At 52.2% G+C, this 26,306-nt stretch overlaps 1 protein-coding gene across 1 annotated transcript; it reads left to right on the top strand.

The window, feature by feature from the left end:
- Positions 1-2,072: 2,072 nt before the first annotated feature.
- Positions 2,073-26,306, top strand: Myh7b (myosin heavy chain 7B). The gene is made up of 41 exons (XM_008847872.2): positions 2,073-2,229; positions 3,649-3,755; positions 3,925-4,068; positions 4,469-4,625; positions 4,867-4,894; positions 5,832-5,928; positions 8,005-8,028; positions 8,205-8,297; positions 8,408-8,471; positions 9,542-9,640; positions 11,055-11,158; positions 11,326-11,464; positions 11,731-11,849; positions 11,943-12,092; positions 12,235-12,405; positions 13,935-14,114; positions 14,200-14,332; positions 14,423-14,499; positions 14,913-15,000; positions 15,136-15,253; positions 17,406-17,529; positions 17,615-17,751; positions 18,538-18,793; positions 19,774-20,016; positions 20,639-20,815; positions 20,892-21,037; positions 21,293-21,383; positions 21,476-21,865; positions 22,491-22,617; positions 22,706-22,824; positions 22,899-23,095; positions 23,246-23,595; positions 23,707-23,831; positions 23,920-24,035; positions 24,387-24,783; positions 24,869-24,994; positions 25,069-25,239; positions 25,340-25,444; positions 25,526-25,621; positions 25,987-26,124; positions 26,204-26,306. The coding sequence occupies exons 1-41, from the start codon at positions 2,139-2,141 to the stop codon at positions 26,213-26,215; spliced, it is 5,826 nt and encodes a 1,941-aa protein (XP_008846094.1). The 5' UTR covers positions 2,073-2,138; the 3' UTR covers positions 26,216-26,306.

The following is a 26,306-nucleotide window of genomic DNA, read 5'->3' as shown; positions in this document are numbered from 1 at the left end:
GTATTGCCTTCATGTATGTGAGTGCACCCATGTTGTGCAATGCCGCGGAGGTCAGAAGAGGGCTTCGGATCCCCCTGGAACTGGAGTTAAGGATGGTTCGTAGCAGCCATGTGGGTGCTGGGAATTGATCCCAGGTTCTCTGCAAGAGCAGTCAGTGCTCTTAACTGCTGAGCCATCTCTCCAGCCCCCATATGTTTTAAATGTATAGCTTGATTTGAGTCACAAGATAGTTACAACTGTGCAACTACCTCTAGCTCAGTATCTGGAGTATTTCCTACATTCTAGGAGCCTTTCTGTGTCCTCTGCCCTCCAAGCCTAGCCTTCCATGTCTGTTTCTATAGCTTAGTCTTGTCTGTTTTGAAACCATATATGGTTGACAAAGTGGGTAATTACTTTTAAATATTTTATTTGGCATAGCTGCATATTTGGAATGGATTGCCCATTGGTACAGAGGATTTCTCTTCCTGACGCTTATTTGGAATTTTAGTTCTAGAGCTCTATAGTTCTGGGCCCAGTGTTTGAAGTTATTAAATCCTTTTATTCTCTGAGCTCAGCCTGATATCTGCTTGGAATCCTGGCTCTGGAGTGCTCTAGTTCTGTGTCCAGTGTCCAAGATTTTTGGATCCTTTGAGTCTGTAATTCTGAAATTCTGCAGTGTCACCAAGTCCTGAATGAAATGATGGACAGGAGCGCCTGGGAGTGCCCCGACACATTCTGGAGCTGTACCAGACTGAGTGCCAGCACCCCAGCTCCTCATGAGAGTGGGGTGCAAGAAGTTGGCTTCCTGAGAATCATGACTCAGAATTTGGAGGGGCTCCTAATTGTTCTAAATCTCCTAGATTTGCTTCCTCGACTTTTTGTTTTGTTTTGTTTGTTTTTTTGTTTTTGTTTTGAGACAAGGTCTCCCTGTAGCCCCAGCCAGCCTGACACTGGCTATATAGACCAGGATAGCTTTGATTTCAGAGATTAGCCTACCTCTGTACCTAGAGTGCTAGGATTAAAGGTGTGTGCCACCACACCCAGTTTTGCATCCTGTTTGACTTTGCTCCCTCCTTCTCTCTCTCCTCTCTCTTTGTACTGGGGATTAGATCTAATCCTCAAGCTTTTTAGGTAAGCAATCTACTACTGAACTACACCCCTAGCCCTCTTTTTATTTAAAATTTGAGTCAAGGTGCTGCTAAGTTCTGAGCCTGGCCTCAAACTTGCCTTTTCCTGCCTGCCTCCTGAGTCCCTGGAATTAGAGGTGTGCTCCACCAGGCCCAGCTTTGGTCTGGTTTTCTTCATGCTGGGTTTCCCTTCAGAGAGATGGAGATAGAGGCAGAGAAGAAAAAGACTGTCCAGGTGCTGGAGCAGGATTGTCTCTTTTAGTGTTTTCTCTGCCACTTCTCACAAGTCTTTAAGACTTGCCAGAGCTTTCTCTGGGTCTCGTTCCTCCGGGTTCTATGGCAAAGAGAGCTGAAATAGAAAGTCTCAGTGAGCAGTCTATGGCTCCCCTCTCTAGGTTTCTTTGCTGTTTCTGGAGCTGTGGGTCTTTTTCTACATAAATGAGACTCTCCGTGACTCAGTTTCTACAAGAGTTCCTCACTAATCCTGCCCCTGTCACTCTGAATCCCAGCTTCCCTGACCCTGAGTGGAGTGTCTCTCTCTGCTGCCTTTATGATCCCCTGACAATGGGAGGTAAAAATAGCCCAGGGGCCGAGCTAGTGGAGATAAAAGGGAATTTGCCTTTTGTGTCCTGTGGCCAGGCTGGGGGTGGGGGCTGTGACACGTGGAGATTGCTGACATAGCTCTCCTTTGCTGACCTTGACCACAGCCATAAAAGCGGTAGCACAGCTCCCTGCCCTCACTGTGGTGTGAGGTGGGTGATCAGGGGTTGGAGCTGGAGGGCTGGAGGGAGAGCGCCCACGGGTGGACACAGGTCCTCCGGATCTATAGTAAAAGATGCTCTTGTGTCCAGAGGTATATGCAGGCTCACCCAGGGAGGCCCCAGTATGAAGCCTTGTGGGTTGGAGGATCACACTCCAGTGTGGGTCCCTGGTCCCTCAGTTTCCTGTCACTGCCATCTTCCAGTGCCTGCTGCCCAGGACCACTTTGAATTGCCCAGAGTTTTAGGCCCTTCCCCTCTACCTCTTGCTACCATGATGGATGTGAGTGAACTTGGGGAGTCAGCCTGCTACCTGCGCCAGGGCTACCAGGACTTGGTGAAGGTGCACACTGTCCCATGGGATGGTAAGTGCGGGCAGAGAGGGAGGGCCACAGTCGTGGAGAAGCTATTATGGACTCAGACTCAGGATTGGAGAGGGCTGGCACTGCCTGGAACTACAGGGCACTCTGGCTTGATACACTGGGCCTTTCCCTCAGTTTCTGTGGACCAGAAGCTAAAATCAGAGAGACCATGTGAATGCTACAGTGTGGCTGTGAGCAACCCTTGATTTGTCCCTCTGTAAAATGGGATAATGCAATCTTGCTCCTGGAGCTGTAGTCCATGAGGACTCAGGCTGGAACCTGAAGCCTCTGAGATGAGACTCATGTATGCGCTTGGCCTCATGTCCACAAAACCTGCGCTGGGCTTATTTTTAGTGCTTTCCATGGAGCCAAAGCCGCTGTTTATTAGGAACAGGAATAAAGACTACTATTTATGACTTGATTTGCTCATGGTACAATAATAACAAAAGGCAGTGGGTCTAGGGCTTATTGTGTGCCAGGCCCAGAGCTAATGATGTTCCATGCATCCTCTCAACCTGGGAAGGTGGGGACAAGTAGAGCTGGATTCTGAGGCAGGCAATGCCTGTAGCTGTATAGGGCTCCATGTTCAAAGGGGGCTCGTGCTATTCTAGTACTGTCATCTTAACTTTCCTTTCTTTTTTAATTTTAGTATGCAAAGTAAAAGACTCCCTCACAGCATCTTAAATTTTTTGCCCCCCTCTTTTTTTTTTTTTTTCTTTTTTGATACACAGCCTCATTCTGTAGCCCTGGCTGGCCTAAAACTTGATATGTGTATATGTGTAGACCAGGCTGGCCTTGAACTAAAGAGATCCACCTGCCTCTGCCTCAGGGGTGCTAGGATTAAAGGTGTATACCACCATGCTGAGCCTGGCATCTTAAATTCTTAAGTTTTTTTTCTAAACAAGAGAGCAGAGATCGGGGCCTTGTTCTTAGGATAGTTCTGACCAAGGCACTTGGTTAGCAACTGGGAAGACAGGGAACAGAACTTGCTATCTGCTTGAGTCTACATTTTAACCATCACTACATCTGGGCTCCCAGGAGATTTTGGGGCCTGCTGGCACAGGTGATCTCAGTCTTCAGTGAAATGGGAAGGCAGAACCCATCTGAGAGTTATAAGCCAGTACTGAGGGGCTGTAGTTCAGGAAAGCCTCTTGGCCTTTGCATGTGAGGAAACAGGCTCAGAGATGAAGGATTTTCCCCAGGTGGCAGGAGCAGAACCCAGATGTGCAGTGCAGGCTGTTCCAATCAGATCACTGGCAACTTCTAGGGACCCTCCCAGTTCTGCCCTGGTTTGGAAGGGTCTTCACTGTAACTCCTGTGTGCTGGCAGATGCGCTGGGGGAAAGGGACGGGCTTTGTGTCCACAGCTTGGGAACCCCACTGGATACCTGGAGCCAGTCTGACACCCAGTGACTTACTGCAGGAAAGAAACGGGTCTGGGTGCCTGATGAACAGGAAGCCTACGTGGAGGCTGAGGTCAAGTCTGAGGCTACTGGAGGCAGAGTCACCGTGGAAACCAAAGACCAGAAGGTTGAGCCTCCACTTTCCTGAGATTAGCCCCTCTGGCCCTGGGAACTCAGCTTTGGAGGCAGGGTTCATACTCTGGATGAAGGAGGTGTGGGAGGGTGTGGGTTAGAGTGAGAAGAAAGGTCAGTTGGTCCATCTCTGTCCCTCTCTGTGTGTCATATTTCCTTGGAAGGTACTGACCATACGCGAAACGGAGATGCAGCCCATGAACCCGCCCCGCTTCGACTTACTGGAGGACATGGCCATGATGACACACCTCAACGAGGCCTCCGTGCTGCACAACCTGCGCCAGCGTTATGCTCGCTGGATGATCTATGTGAGCCCTGGGCAAGGGCGGGCAGAGGTGGGCGGGGCCAAAATGGGGAGGGGCTAGAATGGGGCTGGAGGGGCAGAACTGGGGGAGGGGGGAAAAGGAGTAGCCTGGAGGGAGGACTTGGTGATGTCTAGGGTCTTAAAGATGGAGCCAAGGCTGTGGGTGGGGCCCGAGGTATGGCTGCCTACTTGGCATCACTAGTCTCAGCCAAGGGCTTTATGGGCAGAGCCACTAACTGACCACAGAAATGGCCCAGGAGAAAGTGTCAGCAGAGCAGGTACATGGCATATCATGTATCTCCTTGAATACCGCTCAGGTCATGATGGGCCTGGGGCCTGGGAACGAGAACTTGGACATGTCCCTTCCCAAAGAAAACCACCACTGATACACACTCTCTCCCTAGACATATTCCGGCCTCTTCTGTGTCACCATCAACCCATACAAATGGCTACCAGTCTACACAGCTTCGGTGGTGGCTGCCTATAAGGGAAGGCGCCGCTCAGAGGCCCCACCTCATATATATGCAGTAGCCGATAATGCCTACAACGACATGCTCCGGAGTAAGTACCACCTCCCTTCTCACCTACCCCAGCTCCAAGGACTGCCTCTGTACAGAACCCCCTTCCCTTGGCTTGCACTGCCCTCTTTTGGCTCTACCACAGCTATTCTGCCTCTTCTGTCTGGGGGTTCCACCTGGTCTTTCCCACTGGGCTTTGGGTGGTAGGGACTGTGCCAGTGTCATAACTTATAGCTGTTCCTCTTGCCCCAGCTGATGTTTCCAACCTCTCTCCTTTCCTCTAGACCGAGAGAATCAGTCCATGCTGATCACGTGAGTGGGGCTCTGGGCATCGGGAGGAAGTGTGGGCCATTTGTTAGGGAGGGGAAGAACCAAAGTTATTTCCCAAGCTTGAATCCACAGTGCTTAGGGCAGGGCCTTTGCCTTCTAGGTGGCCCTAGCTTTTCTTTGCCCTGTTATGTCTGGGGAGTAGAAAGTAGATATTCAAACACTGGAGTGGCCCCCAACCCCATACTGCCTCTCCCTAGGACCATCTCCCACCTTGATTCTTTAGAGGTTCTAGATGGTTCCATTCCCCTTTTTGAGCATCTTCCCATCTCATCCTTCCTTTGTTTTTATGGTAAAGTGATAGATATATTATGTATCAGGTTCACGTCCAGCCATACCAGTATGTATGAAGTGTCTACAAACACAATGCACACACATGTGCACACACAAAAACTATAGTCTGGTAGTTAAGAACAAGCCCTCTGAAACCAGACAGAGTGGGATTTAAGAACTCACATTTCCATTCCTTGTTGTGTGCCTTTGGGCCCCTGAACCTCACCAATAAAATCAGAGCAGTTCAACCCGTTATACAGAATTCTCAGCACTGGGTTTACATGTGTGCCTTACACAAAGCAGAGACAGTCCCAGAACCTCTGAGGTCTATTTCCTTATCCATAAAATGATAATGGTTTACCTTATAAAGTTTTCTAAGGTTCAACAGAGCTGGTTGAAGTGGCTTGGTACCAGGGAGCTAAGTTAGTGTTCCATAGACAGTGGCATATGGGTGTCATCATCTCCCAGAGTGGTCTATACTACCTCACTTTGTAATCAACACCTAGAGGATTGATCTGTCCCTGGGAACCTGGACTTGGGGAGACTGAGTTGGGAACAGATTCAGGGGAGGAGTAAATAGGGAGTTTGGGAGCTGAGGGAATTAGAGAGGCCAGATGGGCATTGATGACTCGTGTTTGTGTCATCCAAGCGGAGAGTCGGGGGCCGGTAAGACGGTTAACACCAAGAGGGTCATTCAGTACTTTGCCATCGTCGCTGCCCTGGGAGACGGGCCAGGCAAGAAGGCAGTAAGATTTGCCCACTGGGCACAGCTTCTCGCTGTTTTTCTTTTCTTTCTTTCCCTTCTTTTTCTTTCTTTTTAAAATTTCAACTTCCCAGAGCCCCTAGCCCTGCCTGAGCCTCTTACCTTGGTGGGAGACTCTGGCCTGAGCAAGGCTTGACCAGAAAAAAACTGTGGCCACCTCAGGCACTGTATTGGGCAACTGGACCAGGCCTATGCAGCTTTCCCCTTTGCAGCACAAGTGATGAATCTCACATTGTTGTTCCCAAACATTTTTGTGTGTGTGTGTAACATTTCTTTTCCACTGAGACCATAATTTTTAAAGAGTTTAGCAAGTAGGCTGCTTTTACCTCCAAGTGACTGTTTTCTTGGGCTTCATGCATGTAAGCCACTTTCAATGAGAAAAGCTGATTTATCCACTGTAGTTAATTACGCAGAGCCTATGGTACTGGGTGTTCTTGACAATTGTGTAGCCTGTGATTTTGGTTACTATTTTTTTTTTTTTTTTCAATTTCTTAAACAATAGAGGCCTAGGGAGTTTTGTTGTTTTTGTTGTTTCCAGCCCAAAGGCAGCCATTCCGGGCTCTGTGGCTTTCCTTTCCCATGCATCTTACTCTAAAGTAAGCTGTCTTTCTTTTCAGAACCCCAAGGCCTCCTCCACACAACCCCTACTCCTGGTCCTGTTAAGCCTTGCTTTATTTTGGGGCATTCTTCTTTTTTCTTTTCTTCTTTTCCCCTTTTTGCTGCTTTTTCTTTCTTTTGTTTTTCTTCCTTTCTCTTTTTTCCTCATTTGATTGTCTTGGTTTTTCATTTTTTGTTTCAGTTTTGCTTTTTTGTTGCAGCCACTGTTTTTTGTTGTTTTGGTTTTGCTGTTGACATTTTGGTCTTCTTTCTTCCCTCCCTTTCCTGCCCTGTTTTCCAAACCCCTAAAAGTTCTCTGAGGATACTGATGAAAGGTGGGGTGGTCCAGTAACAGGAAAAGAAGACAGAGAGTCCAGAGCTGACAGGGACACAGCTGGAAGACCTGGGACATGGGAGCGCCTGGGCAGAAAGGGGTTTTGATCTAGAGTCAGGGTGGGGGGTCAGGTTAGGGAGGCGTGGGGAGGCTACCCACAGGATTTGGGAACTTAAAAGCTAGACCAGCCCCCCCTTGACCCCAAATTTGACTAAACTGGCCAGAAAGACACCAAACAAAAGCACTTGATGTGAACTGGGGAACTGAGGCAGTGGCTCCTGTGGGTTTCTCCCTTCCCCTCCCCCAACAGTATGTCTGGGGCATTTTTAAGTCCTGGGCCCCTGGTGGGGATAAACAAATGAGAGATCACAAAGTCCCTGGAGGCTCATCTGTCCTCTCCAGAATCCATTCCTTCCCTCCTTTTCTACCTAAGCTCTCGGCATCTGGGAGGAAAGAGAAGGGAGGAAAGACAAACCTATAAACAAACAAAAATGGAGGGAAGAGAGTGAAGTTAGGAGGGGAAGAGGGAGCTAGGGTTCCAAGGCCCTCTGGGTGAGGTGCAGGGGACTTGGAAGTGTCATGGGAGGCAGGATGCTTAAGGTCACCACCCCCAGGCCACTGGACTTGCCGTGCGGCCTTCAGCAGATCATCTTCCTTCTCTGACAAAGCTAATAATACGCAGCTGGCAGTCTTTGCACGCCTCACACAGTACAAAGTACATAAAAGGGCCAGAGGGAGGTTAGGGTAGGAAGGGTCAGAGTGAGAAGAGCCCTCTGCAAGCTTCAAGCAGCAAGGAGATCTTCCTCCAGAGATGGTGCTTTGGAAGGACTATCGCTAGTAACTGCTAGGGCTTGAGTCAGGAGGCGTGTGTGGGTGTGAAGAATGAAGGGTTCCAGAGAAGCCAGAGGATGAGCTCAGTGCATGGGAGACCCTAGTGCAGCCCCCTGCCTCAAGGTCAGGGTTGTGTTTGCTTCCCCTGCGTACTCTTTCTCCATCTAATAGACCCAGGAGAGCTAGGTGTGTGGAGTAGGGGAGGGAAGATTACACTGTCCCACTAACTGTCCTCCCACCTCACCCCTTACCTGGAGAGACCTCACACCCTCTGACTTTATCTTCTTTTCTCTCCAGCAATTTCTGGCAACAAAGACGGGGGTAAGTACAGCGTTAGTGGGTGTGGTAAGTACAGGGCTGGTGGGTGTAGGGCAGGCAACAGTTATGAGGTCCTAGGGTCCCTACCTCTTCTTACAACCAGCGATTCCATGGGCTTCTCTGGCCTCCCAGTTTGTGAGTGCCAGGGCTGACTGACCTCTCATCCTCGCTGCCACTAGGGCACCCTTGAGGATCAAATAATCGAGGCTAACCCTGCCATGGAGGCTTTTGGAAATGCCAAGACCCTGAGGAATGACAACTCCTCCCGATTTGTGAGTGGGCACAGTGGGAGTGGGTGACTGGGGGTGGAGCAGGGTCAGCAGCTAGGAGGGCTCAGGTGGTGAAGCCCTCCTTGGGACTGAGGACAGCCCCTCTGCTGCAGGGCAAGTTCATCCGCATCCACTTTGGACCCTCGGGGAAGCTGGCCTCTGCAGATATTGACAGCTGTGAGTCTGGGACAAGGCAGGTGCAGGTGGAAGGACAGAGGCTGGACTGAGCAAAGCCTTTGGCTTCTGCCAGTTCTGGACATTTCTCTCCATCCCTAACCACTTCCCATTTCAGGACACCTTACCCTTCACCAGAATGTCACTTTGCGGTCTCCGCAGGGTCTCCCAGTTCCACTCTTCTGCTTGATCTTCCAGGCAACCTCAGAGCCTAAGTTGGCCATATCCTGTTCCTGCTTCAAAACCTTCTCTAGGGCCCTGGGGAGCAAATTCAGCAAGTAAAGCATGAGAATCAGTGTTCAGATTACCAGCACCCACATAAAGTGATGCTGTCATCCCAGCCTGCAAGAATCAGAAGCAGGGAATCCCTGGAGCAGGGAGGCTAGCAAGCTAGCTGCATCAGGGAATTCTGAGTTTGATTGAGAGACCCTGCCTCAATATATGAGGTGGGAATCAATTGAGGAAGACACATGGCATCAACCTCCACCCTCCACAAACAAGTGCACAGGTGTGCGTGTGCATCAGCACACACATGTGTTCACGTATGTGAGTCCACGCACACAGGAACATGCATGCATGCCCTCTGCTCCCCATGCTTCAGCCTCATGTCTACATTTAGTCTCCCAGACACCTGCTGGGAAACTCTCAATGCCTCTGGGGTAGCTACTCATCCTGCCTGGTGCAGCCTAGTACACACTAATGGGGTCATGCACACAGAGAAGCCCCTACACCGCTGCTCCCCACTTTGCGATGTGTGGACAGACCCAATGGATACACACACACACACACACACACACACACACACACACTGACAGAATCAGCAGATAAGAATTCACGCACACAGACACTAGTGTTCACACTCACAAGGACACGTCAATGCATTGATCAGAGACTCACACAGAGTGACACAGACAGTGGTGGAGATACTCTCTCAGCATATGCTGATCTGGGTACAGACATGGCACCTCCACAAGGCCCCTGTCCCTCAGGGCCACGGTGTCTCTATCCTCATCCCTCACCGAGAGGCTCTAGGAAGGTACAGGAGATGGCAGGCCTGCACTCCTTTTCTGCAGATCTCCTAGAGAAATCTCGAGTGATCTTCCAGCTGCCTGGGGAGCGTGGTTACCACATCTACTATCAGATCCTCTCAGGGAAGAAGCCAGAACTGCAGGGTAAGGGCCAGGATGGAGAGGAGCAGAACCCAAAGGGGCTGCCTGGCCCTGTTTGACCCCCCTCAGGCCAGGTCCTGGGATGGCTGTTCACTCTCTGTGCCGAGGTGGTTTTGTTGTTGTTGCCTGTCTTGTGTATGTGTTGTTCCTGTGCAGGGAACAGGTCTCTTAGCTCCATCACCCTGCCAGGGTTGCACAGCTTCTAGAAACCAAAGTCCCTCCTGCCACCCTGAGACTAGAGCCCCGCACCCAGCATCAAGGGACCTAGTGGTGGCTCATAACCGTTCCCACTTTTACAAGGCCTTTGAAGGCTTTGGCGAGGTTCTCCCTTTGACCCAGTATCCAACTCAGGATCTGGAGCAGAGGGATGGCTGTAAGCAGTGGTCAAAGGTAAGTGAAATATTCAGACTGGGGCTCATTTCTCAGAGGCCCATAAGAAGAGCCCCCTCCCCAACACACAAAGTTTAAAAAATTAAGGAGGCTGGGCTTGGTGGCACATGCCTTTAATCCCAACACTCAAAAGGCAAAGGTAGGTAGATTTCTGTGAGTTCCAGACCAGCCTAGTCTGCATTGGGAGTTCTAGGCCAGCCAGGGTTACACAGTGAGACCCTGTCTCAAAAATAAATAAATAAACAAACAAATAAATAAGTAGGACTTAGAGTATAACTCAGTGGGTAGACACACACAGAAAAAAAGGAAGGAAGGGAAAAATGAACAAACAGAAAAGCAACAGCCAGGCGGCCTATGCCTGCAATCCCAGTGCTTGGGAGCTGAGATTGGAGGATCTTGAATGGGCTGTACAGAAATAACTTTCAAAAGAAAAAAGAAGGGGCTGGAGAGGTGGCTCAGCAAGAACACTGTTCTTGCAGAAGACCCGGGTTCAATTCTCTGCACCCACGTGGCAGCTAACAACTGTAACTCCAGTTCCAGGGGATCCAACAGCTTCTTCTGTCCTCTGTGGGCATTGCACGACACGGGTGCACTTACATACATGCAGGCATAACATGCTCATACACATAAAATAAAAATAATAAAATATTTTGAAAAAAGAAAAAAAATTTTTGAGACAAGGTCTCACTACATAGCCCTGGCTGACCTGGAACTCCCTATGTAGAACAGGCTGGAACTTGCTGTATAGACCTTAGCTGGCCTTGAACTCACAGATGTTTACCTACCTCTGTCTCCCAAGTGTTGGGATTAAAGATGTGCACCACCACGCCTGGCAAAAAATAAATATATAAATAAATTTAAAGCTACATGCCTAGGTGTAGGGATCAGAAACTCAGATTACAGTGAAGTACTGGATGGACTCTAGACACTTGCTGGCAGAGACCCCCAGGGCCCCATGCAGGGCTGGGGGAGGGACTGCAGCCCCTGAACACAGCCTGACGCAGCCCTTGTTGCCCTATGTCCACAGACATGCTGCTTCTGTCTATGAATCCCTATGACTACCACTTCTGCAGCCAGGGCGTCGTCACCGTGGATAACATGGACGATGGGGAGGAGCTCATCGCTACTGACGTACGAGCAGGGGTGGGCAGAGAGTGGGAGGTGGTGCCAAGCTAGGTGCCTGTGGTACCGGGTATGTGGATATATGGGCTGGGTAGAGTCAAGGGGGTGTGATCAGTGGGGCAGTAGCTGGCTAGATTCTCAAGGGCCCATACTTCTTCCTGTCCCACCCACCTCAGCATGCAATGGACATCCTGGGCTTCAGTGTGGATGAGAAGTGTGCCTGCTATAAGATCGTGGGCGCCCTCCTGCACTTCGGCAACATGAAGTTCAAACAGAAGCAGAGAGAGGAGCAGGCTGAGGCCGATGGCACTGAAAGTGAGAACCCCTTAATCCAATGTGATCCTGGCCTTCACCTTGACCCCTGGACACTTTTTCTTGTCCATAACCATTAACCATAACCCTTGTCCATAACTTTTTCTGATTCAGCTCTAGACCCTCTTCCTCCTACAGCTGATAGTATGCAGGCCCTGACTCCTCTCCATCTCCCTCTCCTGACCCCTGGTTGTGGCAATAGAGCCCCCAAGTGTCCACACCGTTGCCTGCCTCCTTCCTTATCCAACCCAACCCATGTCCCCTGCTAGGTGCTGACAAGGCTGCCTACCTGATGGGGGTCAGCAGTGGGGATCTCCTCAAGGGTCTTCTGCATCCCCGGGTGCGTGTGGGGAATGAGTATGTGACCAAAGGCCAGAGTGTGGAGCAGGTGAGAAGCCCACAGGCCAAGGCTCAGTGGGGGACGACTGAGCCAGGATCCCTTTCTTGCCAGGTCCCAGCCCTGCTCTCCCTACACACACAGGTGGTATTTGCTGTGGGGGCTCTGGCCAAGGCCACCTATGACCGACTGTTCCGGTGGCTGGTGTCTCGGATCAATCAGACCTTAGACACAAAGTTGCCCCGACAGTTCTTTATTGGGGTCCTGGACATCGCTGGTTTTGAGATCTTTGAGGTGAGAATGACCCACAACCCCAAGCACTGTTCTGTCTGAGGCAGAGGATGATGGGTAGGGGTGGGCCAGCTCATGTACCTCCCTGCTCTCCTGGGCCACCCATCCACAAGGAACCTTCTGAACGGTGTACTGCTCCTGGTAGTTTAACAGCTTTGAGCAGCTGTGCATCAACTTCACCAACGAGAAGCTGCAACAGTTCTTCAACCAGCACATGTTTGTGCTGGAGCAGGAGGAGTACAAGCGGGAGGGCATCGACTGGGTCTTCATCGACTTTGGCCTTGACCTGCAGCCTTGCATTGACCTTATCGAGAAGGTAAGGTCTGGAAAAAGCAGGCCCATGCCAGCCGATGTGTCAGTATGGGGTTGTGACTGATGTGTGTATACGTGAGTATGATTGTGGCTGTGTGTGTGTACATGGGTGTGATTGGAAATGTCTGTGTGTGGGCGAATGTTTCATGACACCAGTGTGACGGGTGTCCAGCACTGTGGGGGCAGCTCCTCCTGGCACTTGTGCCTCTGCTGCTCACCAAGCCCCGTGCGGCCACAATTTCTCAGAACTGTGCTGAGCAGGCTTTTCTGTGTTTATTGGATTGTGATATATATTTCCCTATTGTATAAAGAATGGAAAAGGAAAATAGACAAACTTGGAAATAAAGGGTAAAAGCTTTCCTCTAATCCTACCAAGCCTGTGTCTGTGGCTTTTGAGATCGTTTTCTCCAAATATTTTGCAGTAGGCAGGCTTTTTTTTTTTTTTTTTTTTTTTTTTTTTTTTTTTTAAAAAAAAAAAAAAAAAAAAAAAAAAAAAGAGGACGATATTTTTAAGATTTTTGAGGGGCTGGAGAGATGGTTCAGCAGTTAAGAGCACTGGCTGCTCTGCCAGAGGACTGAGGTTCGGGTCCCAGCACCCACATGGCCGCTCACAATCATCCACAACTCCAGTTCTCAGGGATCCAGCACTCTCTTCTGGCTTCCATGAGCATTGAACACATGCGGTACACTTACATACGTGCAGACAAACACATATAAAATAAAAACAAATAAAATTAAAATTTAAAAAAAGGTTTACTTTGAGGGACTGGAGAGATGGCTTCACAGTTAAGAGCATTAGCTACTCTTGCAGAGGACCAGGTTTTGGTTCCTAGCACCCACATGGCAGCTAACAACCATCCATAACTTCAGTTCCAGGGGAATCCAACACTCTCTTCTGACCTCCGTGGGCATGACACAGGTGCACTTATATACATGCAGGCAATATATTCATAAACACGAAAAAAATTAATTAATGAAAAGATTTATTTTGAACCGGGAATAGTAGTGTAGGCCTTTAATTCTAGTACTTGGGAGACAGAGGCAGGCAGATCTCTGTCAGATCAAGCCCAGCCTGATCTACACAGTGAGTTCCAGGCCAGCTGGGGCTACAGGGGAACCCTGTCTCAAAAAGATTAAAAAAAAGAAAAAAAAAAGAGGTTTAGTAAAGTCCAATGTCCTTATGTCTAATGAATGTGGGGACCAAAATGTAGACTTGGTGGCCTTTATGTTTTAACTTAAAATGCATTTATGTGTGAGCCGTGGATGTCAAGGAAGTGAGAATGGTCACAGAGATGCCAGTCTGGGTCTGCACACAAAGGCAAATTCAGTGCTATGAATTGGGCAGAAGGGGGGAAGTCGAGCCACAAACTTTTCTCTCTTAGAAGGTGGGGTTGCTGGGTCTGGTCCCTGGCCCTTCTGGGAGATGGCTGGGGGTAGGGATCTGGAATGGCTCCCAGTGAGAGGTAGTCTAGAGAACAAGGGTCTAGCCCACCTGGGATAGGCAGGCCCTTCAATTCTGCTCCCTGTCCCCAGCCACTGGGCATTCTGTCCATCCTGGAGGAAGAGTGCATGTTCCCCAAGGCCTCAGATGCAAGCTTCAGGGCCAAGCTCTATGACAATCATGTGGGGAAGTCACCTAACTTTCAGCAACCTCGCCCAGACAAGAAGCGCAAGTACCAGGCTCACTTTGAGGTGGTCCACTACGCAGGTGTGGTAAGTGCCTGTTGATTCCAAATTCGACCACTGTCCTTCCTCCCTCCTTGGGGTCACCACCCTGCGTCAACACTTGCCTCTGCAGGTACCGTACAGCATCGTGGGCTGGCTGGAGAAAAACAAGGATCCCCTGAATGAGACAGTGGTCCCCATCTTCCAAAAGTCACAGAACAGACTCTTGGCCACCCTCTATGAGAACTATACAGGCTCTTGCTCCAGTGAGTACTGAGGGACAAGGTGGCCACACCTGTGGGGGGCCCACAGATTGGGACATTCCCTGGACTGACCAGGTCTCATATCTCTATTAGCTGAACCCCCAAAGTCTGGGGTGAAAGAGAAGCGTAAGAAGGCAGCATCATTCCAGACCGTGTCTCAGCTTCACAAGGTGAGTCCAGACTGGGCCCCTGGCAAGCCTGACTCTCTGCAGGCTACAGCCACAGCCACTGTGTCCTGGGCGGGCAGCTGTTAAGACTTGCAGTGATGTTTAACTCCTCTCCATGTGAACATCACAGCAAGTCTGTGCTGCTGCCCGTCCCCACGCTGCCTGGGCAGGGCTAGGGGAAAGGGAGGGAATCATGGGGACCTGTGGGAGTGGGATCTGGTTGGGGAGTGAGGATTTTGGTGGTGACAATGGGGGAGGGAGAGACCAAGTGTCACAAAGAGCAAGAGGGAAAAGAACAGAGGTGCAGAGCACCTTTAAGAGCTTCTGCCCAGTCCCCACTGGTCTCTATCTACTGTGGGATCCATTTTTGGTTCTCTGCCTTTCCTGTACCTGCTCCCTGTTCTCCTGACTCCCAGGAGAACCTCAACAAGCTGATGACCAACCTACGGGCCACACAGCCCCACTTTGTGCGTTGCATCGTTCCCAACGAGAACAAGACTCCAGGTAGTGTAGTGTCCCTGGGCTGGCTAAGTGGGTCTCCCTGACTCACTTGAAGGATCTCCACAGCCTCAGAGTAAGGCCTGGGTCAGAACCTGATGGTGACCTCACACCTTCTCCCTTAACTCCCACCATGCCTAGGGGTCATGGATTCCTTCTTGGTGTTACACCAGCTACGCTGCAATGGGGTCTTGGAGGGGATCCGGATCTGTCGCCAAGGATTCCCCAACAGGTTGCTCTATGCAGACTTCAGGCAGAGGTGGGTGGTCCTGTCCAGCCTGGTGCTTTATACTCTGCCATCAGCTACCATCCCCTGCTCTCAGCTTAGGTAGAGGCCAGGAGCCTGAGGGATTTGTAGAAGACATTTAGAATCTAATGGACAAACAGTCCCTGAGGAAGAGGCTCAGTCCTGGGAGTGAAGTACATAGACTTGGGGTCAATGAGGGAGGTGGAGTCTGCAGGCACAGCCAATTTCTTGAAAGAATAAGACCACGGTGACTCCCAGGTTTTAGGTTGAGCTACTGGATAGTAGATTTACTAAGATGAGGCAGGTTGTTTAGATTTGGAGTGTATAAGGGGTTTGAGCATGCCCAGTTAGAAATGCCCCCCAGCAGACAATCTAGAAGTTGAGACGGGGCTTGGGTTTATTATTCTGGAGCTCAGGGGAGCAGTCAGACAGGATATAGATTTGGGAGTTGAATGAAAGTTCATGTGGACTGGGCTTTGCTTAATGCCTGGCAGGTAGGGAGTGCTCTGTTAATGCCAGCGGCTCCCTTCCCACTTGCCTTGGTAGGTTGGGTTTGTCATGCTACAACATGGTTACTGTCTCTCTTAGAAGTAAAGGAGTCCTCCACCCTGCCCTTTATAAGTTCGATGCCTATATAAATAGTGTAGGTACAGGCACGTGCACACAGAACTTGGAAATTTGTTTTCCATGTCATTATCAGTCTTGGAGATGGTCCTTTATCAGCAGATATGAATCTGCATCATCACCCATTTGCTGTTTTAAGGCAGGGTATTGCTGTGTAGCCCAGGCTACCTTCAAACTCTCAATATTCCTAGACATGGTGGCCCACACCTATAATCCCAACACTAAAGTGGCTGAGGCAGGAGGATCATCAAAGGCTTGAAATTAGTCTGGGCTACATAGTGAGTTCCAGGACAGCCTAGGCTACAGAGTGGGATCCTCTTTCAAAACCCAAAACCAAACTCCAGGGGATTGCTTAGCTTGGTAAAGGGCTTGCCTTGTAGAATGAGGATCTGAGTTTGAGCTCCAGAACCACATAAAAATGCTGGGGGGTAGCACAAACTTCTTATTTCAGGGTTGGGGGGGCCAGGATCCTTGGCAATCTCTGGCCAGCCAGTTAATCCTAATTGATGAGCTCCAGGGCAATGAGAGACCTGGTCTCAAAGGCGGTGGATGGCGTTCCTGAGGATGACACCTGAGGTTAGCCTCTGGTCTCCACATGCACACACACACACACACACACACACACACACACAGACATACACACACACAAACTGAATAGAATAACACACACCTTGAAACCCAGCCCTCAAGAGGCAGAGGTAGGTGGATCTCTGTGAAATTCTGGTCAGCCTGGTCTATATATCAAGTTCCAGACCAGCTGGGGCTATAGGGAGACCCTGTCTCACAAAACAAAACAGGAAAACAAAACACAAAAATACATGCATACACACAACTCAATCCTTCTTCAGTTTCCAAAATCAGGGATTACAGGCTGTGCCACCACCAGAACATCACTCTTTTTTTTTTTTTTTCAATGGCAATAAAACATGTAGTCCTAATGGCTCCCACACACTGTTTAATGAGTCCCCTATTAGTGAGGGGTCTGCTCTGTTTCTGGGATTTACCCTTCATAGTATGACCACTATATGCACACACATCCACTAAGTGGACATGCTGGGAATTCTCTCCCAGATGTTTCTTAAACTTGTCATAGGGTATAGCATGTAACGCTTATGATTTTTGCCTTTAAGAAATTATAAAAGTAGCTCATATATACCTTTTATAAAAATCCACATCCATTTTCAAAACTTACTAAAATGCATTTAAGCCTCCCTCTTACCCCTCTTTTTAAGAAGGGCCATGTGAGGGACCAGGCTGGAGTCAAACTCATCTTCCCACCTTCGTCTCCCAAGTGCTGAGATTCACATGTATGGCTCTACATCTGGCCTCTATGCTGAGGTTTTTGAGCAGAAATGTGCCTTATGCCCCAGGATGGCAATGCCTCTCCTGCCATCTTGTTCAGTGTGTGCCCCTCTGAAACCTCTGCTCCACCTCTGAGAGGCCAGGCATGATGCCCTTGCTACCAGCTCTGCCTTTGGCTACCCATTCTCAGTGGCCTGTGCCTGGTCTCATCTGTACCAACTATTACCCATTCTCTCAGGTACCGTATCCTGAACCCTAGTGCCATCCCAGATGATACCTTTGTGGACAGCAGGAAGGCCACAGAGAAGTTGCTGGGCTCACTGGACATTGACCATACTCAGTACCAGTTTGGCCACACCAAGGTCAGGGGGCCCTGGAGTTAGGCTGAGTGTGGGTGCAGGCACTCCCACTTGGCAGGGGTCCTACTTAGCTGCACCCCACCCCTAGGTATTCTTCAAGGCCGGACTTCTAGGTGTCCTGGAGGAACTCCGGGATCAGCGTTTGGCCAAGGTGCTGACTCTGCTGCAGGCACGAAGCCGGGGCCGCCTTATGCGCCTGGAGTACCAGCGCATGCTGGGAGGCAGGTAGGTGTGGAATGAGGGACAGAGTGGAGGTGTGGCATTGTTCTGAGGCTCACCAACCCTGCCATACTGCCCAGGTTGTCCCATGGCTGGTTGGTATGAGATTCTGATTTGAGCCCCACCACACCAACCTTTATTTCTACACCTCAAAATTTGGACAAGGGCCAGCCAGATGGCTGAGCAGATAAAGGCATGTGCTGCCAAGTCTAACAACCTGAGTTTGATCCCCAAGAATACATGGCAGAAGAGAACCAAATATGACCTCCATAGGCATGCTGTGGCACATGAGCGCCCACACAGACACACACACAAAATTATAAAAATAAAATATAATAAAAAAGTTGGATGAATGTAACCTGTGAATGGCCTGGGGTTGGGGGAGGTGGGTTATGATGAGTTTCCCAGGCCCTGGCCTATCCATTTTATTTGCATTTTCTTGATTAAAGTACAAGGGTATCCTCTCAGATGGGTGCTGCGAGTACCCTGCTCAGCAGGAGAAAGCTGAGTCAGAGAGAGCCAGTTACAGCTGGGAGAGCTTGGAAGTGAGCCGGGCAATCAGACCTGGGGCCTGGAAGCTTAGCTGTCCTCAGACACTTGCAGAGGTCACTTGGACATCTGGAGCTCATGAACCTTGCCCTAGAGGTGGACCTGTGAGGCCTCCCAGCCTCACCTCCTATAGAGAGGCATTAGCATCTACCCTAGATGGTTGCTGAGAGGACTGAAGGGAGGAGACATGACACCTCAAAGGGGCAGCACTGGACCTGCCTCACAGAGGCTGCCCTTCCCTAGGGACGCCCTGTTCACCATCCAGTGGAATATCCGGGCTTTCAATGCCGTCAAGAACTGGTCCTGGATGAAGCTCTTCTTCAAGATGAAGCCACTGCTGCGCTCAGCACAGGCGGAGGAGGAGTTGGCGGCCCTGCGGGCAGAGCTGCGGGGGCTGCGAGGGACACTGGCTGCTGCTGAGGCCAAGCGTCAGGAACTGGAGGAGACGCAAGTCAGTGTCACCCAGGAGAAGAATGACCTGGCCCTGCAGCTGCAGGCAGTGAGTTGGGCAAGGGCAAGCAGTTCCCTTGATGATTTGGTGTCCCCTGGCAGCTGAGAACTCCAAATTCTATAACCAGAGACCTATATAACCAGAGTACACAGCTGAGCAGCTCTGGAGTGCTATGGCACTTGGGCCTTGCTGGGCTTCTTCTGGAACTGCCTGGAGATGAGGCCTATGGGTTCAAGTGTTTGCCTGGCCTCCCCACCTGGTCTGGAACTTGCTATGTAGACCAAGCTGACCTGCAGGCCATGACTGTTCATGTGTCTCGCTAAAGCCACAGGAAGCCCCATCTCCCAGTTCCCTGATCATTGCTCTTCCCGTCTCTGGTTTGGAGACACAGGAATCCATGAGACAGGTAATAGTGTCATGACCAGAGTGCAGGGGTCAAAGTTGGACCCTCCCTCCCCAGAGCAAACTGTTCTTTCAGCACAGATTTTAAGTACCACTTGCATGCCAGCCCCAGGGAGATGTTAGAAATAGTTGGGGGTGGGCAGAGGTTCCATGGTTATAAAATTTCCTTGCTAGTGTAGATGGTTACACAGCCTGGCAGGGAGAAAATGAAAGAACACTGGTTCCTAGGATGGCCTTTGGAGCTGCCGTGTGGTAGGAGGGCTCGGCCTACACCTGCCCACACCACTTGCCAGAGGAGTGCAGCCCAACACCCAGGGGTGGGCAGGGAGCCTCTCTCTTTCTCTCCTATTGCTCTTTGTAGGCCTCCCCCTGGGTTGCAGCGTGGCTAATGTTACCTCATAGTGGTGCCATTTCTGTCCCTGTATGTCCAGAGCCATACAGAGGCCCCTGCATGGGCAAGGGCACCCCCAGAGCCCAGCTAAGGGTGGGTGCCCTAGTTCCTCATCTATCAAATCGCCTCATCCAGGTCATCTGTGCATGGACGAATGGCTTTTCTCCAGGCCTGGGCCTGGTGTCCCTCAGCTGGCTCTTCCTCAACTTGGCCCTTCTCCCTGTGACCCCTCCAGGAGCAGGACAACCTGGCGGATGCAGAGGAGCGCTGCCACTTGCTGATTAAGTCCAAGGTGCAGCTCGAGGCGAAGGTGAAGGAGCTGAACGAGCGGCTGGAGGATGAGGAGGAGGTGAATGCTGACCTGGCTGCCAGGCGGCGCAAGCTGGAGGATGAATGCACAGAGCTCAAGAAGGACATCGACGACCTGGAGCTGACGCTGGCCAAGGCTGAGAAAGAGAAACAAGCCACTGAGAATAAGGTGTGGGAGAAGCTTGCTGTGGGAAAGTCCTAAGCCTGGGGCTAGTTGTGCTAAGCAGCTGCAGGTGCCTCTTCTAGTGGTGCTGGACCCCTGTCAAATGAGGTTTGCGGTATTTACCTTATTAGAGTGGCTGAGGATTCTAAGTAACTGGCCTTTGCTAAACATACACTATAGGGGCTTGCATATAGTAGGTGCTCAGCCAATGCTACGGATTATCATCTGTTCTGGACTGCAAGTCCCTTGGGGACAGGGACAACTCTTGACTACTGCTTTCTCCAAATCCCTCTGTCACAGAGACCTCATGATGGTTGTGGCTCCCAACCCATTATACAGGAGGGGAAAGTAAAGCTGTTCAGGTTCTCACAAGTGCTAAGGATGATACCAGGACTGGGAAACAGCTCATTGAATGCCTGTTGACATCACAAGTGGTTGACGCTCACTAGTCTCTTATTCCAGGCTGTGCTCAGCTTTCAGCCTTTACCCATAAATCCTTCCAAACAGCTAGAAGATCGTCCCTCAAGTGGGAGCAGTGGAGTCTCAGTGTCCTGCAGCAGATAGGGGTGGTTGTTCAGACCAAAGTGGAGGGAGGGACATCCTTACAGTGACCCTGGCCCTGGCACAGGTGAAGAACCTCACAGAGGAGATGGCGGCACTGGATGAATCAGTGGCCCGACTGACCAAGGAGAAGAAGGCGTTGCAGGAGGCTCACCAGCAGGCTCTGGGTGACCTGCAGGCTGAGGAAGACCGTGTAAATGCACTGGCCAAGGCCAAGATCCGGCTTGAGCAGCAAGTGGAGGATGTGAGTTGGGGATACGGGCTGTGGGGTGGCGGCAAGTGCTGGCTTGCTCAAGGCTCAATCCTGCTCTGCTCCACAGCTGGAGTGCTCCCTGGAGCAAGAGAAGAAGCTACGCATGGACACAGAACGTGCCAAGCGCAAGCTGGAAGGTGACCTGAAGCTGACACAGGAGGCAGTGACAGACACCACCCAGGACAAGCAGCAGCTGCAGGAGAAGTTGAAGAAGTAGGTGTGGGGCTGGCAGGGCCTCGGAGCCTAACAGATTTTCCATCCCTTCTGGATGCTCTCAGTCCTGGAAGCTGCAGCTGGGGAGGGTACCAGGAAAGGCTCATGGTTCGCCCTCCTTCAACCAGGGTCAGTGCAGCAGGGCCCAGAGTAGCATGTGCACAGGACTGAGGTTCCTTAGGGCCTCAGGGAAGGAGGTGGGCAGGTGGACAGCAGCTTGGGCATGGGCTGGCTCATCCTACCATGTGTTCCCAGGAAGGATTCAGAACTGAGTCAGCTGACCCTGCGGGTGGAAGATGAACAGCTTCTAGGGGCCCAGCTGCAGAAGAAGATCAAGGAGCTACAGGTGTGCATGGGGGGCGAGGGGGCTGGGCTGGCTGGCCCAGGCTCTGGCCAGAGGTCCATGGAGCTGACACCACTGTCCACCCACCTACCCAGGCGAGGGCTGAGGAACTGGAGGAGGAGCTGGAGGCTGAGCGGGCAGCCCGCGCCCGTGTGGAAAAGCAGCGGGCAGAGGCGGCCCGGGAGCTGGAGGAGCTGAGTGAGAGGCTAGAGGAGGCCGGTGGAGCCTCGGCTGGGCAGCGTGAGGGCTGCCGCAAGCGTGAGGCTGAGCTGGGCCGGCTGCGGCGGGAGCTGGAGGAAGCAGCCCTGCGGCACGAGGCCACAGTGGCTGCCCTGCGGCGCAAACAGGCAGATGGTGCAGCAGAGCTGAGTGAGCAGGTGGACAGTCTGCAGCGGGTACGGCAGAAACTGGAAAAGGAAAAGAGCGAGCTGCGTATGGAGGTGGACGATCTGGGGGCCAGCGTGGAGACTCTGGCCCGTGGCAAGGTCGGCCTCCTTAGTGCTCCTGACTTTTGACCCTTCCTGACTCTAAACCAGTCTTGACTCCACAGTTGACCCCACCCTGTGCTCCCCAGTCACTCCAGGCCAATAATCCATTGCAGCACTGGCCTCCTGAGCCCTCTAACTGCCAGCTCCCTACCAGTCCTGACCTCAAACCTCAACCCTAAACCCTATTTCCTGGTTCCAGGTCATTCTGACTCACAGCTGATTCTAACCTCAGACCTTTTGCTTAATAGTAGTGTGACCCCAGCCCTGGATTCCTGAACGCTGGCTTAACATCTTCCCTAACTCTGATCTTGTACTGAGCTCCAGCACTTTGTACCCCCCAACCTCTGCACCTTCTAATCCTGACCCCTGTTCCCAGCTGACTCCAGATCTAGTACCCTAACACTCACCTGACTCCTTGACCTCTGACTTCTGAGGCTGCAGGTTAGATTCTAAGCCTGGTGATAGTAGAAACCCCAACCCTGAACTTGGGACTCTGATCTCCATTTGATTCCTGGGCATGTATCTAGTTTTCCAGTTCCTGACCTCAGATCCCAGCCTCAGAATGGCAGCCCTGGATACTGCCCTTGGATGCACAAACTTGATCTTTGACTCTGGATTTCAGGCCAGTGCAGAGAAGCTGTGCCGGGCCTATGAGGATCAGCTAAGTGAGGCCAAGATCAAGGTGGAGGAGCTGCAGCGACAGCTGGCTGATGCCAGCACCCAGCGTGGGAGATTGCAGACTGAGAATGGTGAGGTCCAGATTTGGCTGGGCCATGCCAGCTGGGGCCTAGGTGGTACCCAGTCCATTCACTGGCTTTCTGGCACCATCACCTGCAGGGGAACTAGGCCGCTTGCTGGAGGAGAAGGAGTCTCTGATCAGCCAGCTGAGCCGTGGAAAGACCTCAGCAGCCCAGAGTCTGGAGGAACTGCGAAGGCAGCTGGAGGAGGAGAGCAAGGTAGTCTGGCACTGGCAACTGTAGGGCAGACAAGTAGGTATGGACTGATGCTGAGGCTACTGGTGTCCCTGCAGGCCAAGGGTGCACTGGCCCATGCGGTGCAGGCTTTGCGACACGACTGTGACCTCCTCCGGGAGCAGCATGAGGAAGAAGCCGAGGCCCAGGCTGAGCTACAGCGGCTGTTGTCTAAAGCCAATGCGGAGGTGGCCCAGTGGAGGAGCAAGTATGAGGCGGATGCCATCCAGAGGACTGAGGAGCTGGAGGAGGCCAAGTGAGTGTCTGGCAGCCAGACCATGATTGTGCTCGTGTGTGTGTGTGTGTGTGTGTGTGTGTGTGTGTGTGTGTGTGGTGACGGGGGTACTGGGGTCCTTTTCCCAGCCTTCCTTGATACACAGTCCACCCTGCCTGGTCCATGATCCAGGAAGAAGCTGGCCCTGAGGCTCCAGGAGGCAGAAGAAGGTGTAGAGGCTGCAAATGCCAAATGCTCGTCGCTGGAGAAGGCCAAGCTGCGGCTGCAGACCGAGTCAGAGGATGTGACGTTGGAGCTGGAGCGGGCAACCTCAGCAGCTGCTGCACTGGATAAGAAGCAGCGGCATTTGGAACGTGCGCTGGAAGAGCGGAGGCGGCAGGAGGAGGAGATGCAGCAGGAACTTGAGGCTGCACAGAGGGAGGCTCGAGGCTTGGGCACCGAGCTCTTTCGGCTGCGGCACAGCCATGAGGAAGCGCTTGAGGCCCTTGAGACCCTCAAGCGGGAGAACAAGAACCTGCAGGGTAGGACTTGGGGTCCAGAGCACTTTAGGATCAGCTTGGAATTAGGGGTGAAGGAAGTCACTTGGGAAGGAGCTATGAGGGCAGGTGCTCATAGAGCTGTTCACTCTGCAGAAGAGATCAGTGACCTCACAGACCAGGTCAGCCTCAGTGGGAAGAGCATCCAAGAACTGGAGAAAGCCAAGAAGGCTCTGGAAGGGGAGAAAAGTGAGCTGCAGGCTGCACTGGAGGAGGCTGAGGTCAGGACTGGCCACAGGGGTGAGTGGACTTTGGTCCCCAGACACCTGCCCAGGCCCCCACCCCATACTGCCTGCTCTGCATCCATAGGGAGCACTGGAGCTAGAGGAGACAAAAACTCTGCGGATCCAACTGGAGCTGTCCCAGGTCAAGGCAGAAGTGGACCGCAAGCTGGCAGAGAAGGATGAGGAGGGCACTAACCTGAGGTCTCTGGAATGCAGTGTTGTGGTGCCCATGGTGGCACACTGGCACAGACAGCTATTCTGCCCCTGCCACATGGCTAGGATGGTTATTCCCACTCCTGAGGTGACTCTCCACAAGGCTAAAGGATGCCAAAAGACATTTGGTCCATGTTTCTCTGTGGCCTCACTCTAGTCCACAAACTCCCTCTATCTGTCAACAGACACCCACAAGAGGCTTTAATACAGAGGAGCAATTCACTTATTCCCTAAATGGGTTCCCATCTCCAGTGTTCCCAGGGCATCTGTGATGGCATAGGTATGCCTGCACAGTCCCTTCCTCCAGCCAAGCCTGTCCTTCATGCCACCCTCTCACAGGCGCAACCACCAGCGGGCAGTGGAGTCCCTGCAGGCCTCCCTGGATGCAGAGACCCGGGCCCGCAATGAGGCCCTGCGGCTCAAGAAGAAGATGGAGGGTGACCTCAATGATCTGGAGCTGCAGCTGGGCCACGCCACCCGCCAGACCATGGAGGCCCAGGCGGCCATAAGGCTGCTGCAGGCCCAGCTCAAGGAGGAACAAGCAGGGCGTGACGAGGAGCAGCGGCTAGCTGCTGAGCTCCGTGAGCAGGGCCAGGCCCTAGAGCGCAGGGCTGCGCTGCTGGCTGCTGAGTTGGAAGAGCTGCGGGCCGCCCTGGAACAGGGCGAGCGCAGCCGGCGGCTGGCAGAGCAGGAGCTGTTGGAGGCCACAGAGCGCCTCAACCTGCTGCATTCACAGGTGGGGCTGGGGCAAGGATGTCTACAAAGGACTGGGTCGGGGGAGGTAGAGTCCTGCTGGCCAGCTGAGGCTCTGCTCCCTGCAGAACACAGGTCTCCTGAACCAGAAAAAGAAGCTGGAGGCAGACTTGGCCCAGCTAAGTGGGGAGGTGGAGGAAGCTGCCCAGGAGAGGCGAGAAGCTGAGGAAAAGGCCAAAAAGGCCATCACTGATGTGAGACAGGGCCAAGGCTGGGGATGAGTGGGTACAAACCCTTGGTCCCTCCTGACTATGCCACTTCCCCACAGGCGGCTATGATGGCGGAGGAACTGAAAAAGGAGCAGGACACGAGTGCACACCTGGAACGGATGAAGAAGACTCTGGAACAGACAGTTCGGGAGCTACAGGCACGCCTTGAGGAGGCAGAGCAGGCTGCCCTCCGGGGTGGGAAGAAGCAAGTACAGAAGCTGGAGGCCAAGGTACGAGCAGCCCTACCAATCCTTTGCCAGAAGGTCTGGTGGCTGGGGCAGGCAGGTGGTTGGGGCAGGCTCACACTGCAGGCCTACTGATGGTACCCAGGTGCGGGAGCTGGAGGCGGAGCTTGATGCAGAGCAGAAGAAGCATGCTGAAGCCCTCAAGGGTGTGCGCAAACATGAGCGCCGTGTCAAGGAGCTTGCCTATCAGGTGAGTGATGGGGTTCACCCTGGTGGGGAGCACTGGGGCTGGCCCAGTCCAGGCAAATTCCCAGTCCCTTTATGTGACCAGGCTGAGGAGGACAGAAAGAACCTGGCTCGCATGCAGGACCTGGTGGACAAGCTTCAGAGCAAGGTCAAGAGCTACAAGCGCCAGTTTGAGGAGGCAGTGAGTATACTGGGCCTGGGTATCTGGGATTAGTCAGGATGCCAGTGGTTAGTTGCTTTTAACTGCCAGGGCCTGAAGTCAGATGAGGCCTGTAGTAAGATGCCCTGAAGGGTAGCAGTCACATCCTGTTTCATGGGCTTTCCACTGGCTAGGCCTGGAGATCGTCTGATGGTCAGGTTGGAACACAGGCACCTCTTGAAGGAGTCCCTACTTCCCTTCCTCCTGTGTGTGTCCTGGCAAGGGGAAAGGAGGGCCAGTGACAGGAAGAGTGGAGGACTAGGAGAAGCCAGCTCCTTTCTGGCGATGGGATCAGGGCGACCACTTTAGTCACCAAAGGGGAACAAAGGTCCTGCGTGTGCCCTCAGGAGCAGCAGGCCAGCACCAACCTGGCAAAGTATCGCAAGGCCCAGCATGAGCTGGATGATGCTGAGGAGCGGGCAGACATGGCAGAGACTCAGGCTAACAAGCTGCGGGCACGGACCCGGGATGCCCTGGGCCCCAAGGTGAGAGGGCTCCATGTTGGGTGTGTCAAGTAGGGAAAGACAAGTGGGTACAGCTCATTCAACCTTTCTTGTCTCTTAGCACAAGGAGTAACAACAAGCCCCACGCCCCAGGCTCTGAAGAGGCACATCCACAGAGATCCTGTTGTCTCTTCCCTCCCATCTTTCACCACTCCACCCTCCCC

The sequence above is a fragment of the Nannospalax galili genome, unplaced genomic scaffold, assembly GCF_000622305.1.
Source record: "Nannospalax galili isolate Female #2095 unplaced genomic scaffold, S.galili_v1.0 scaffold724, whole genome shotgun sequence".
Lineage (NCBI taxonomy): Eukaryota > Metazoa > Chordata > Mammalia > Rodentia > Spalacidae > Nannospalax > Nannospalax galili.
This window is presented reverse-complemented; position numbering and strand designations above follow the sequence as displayed.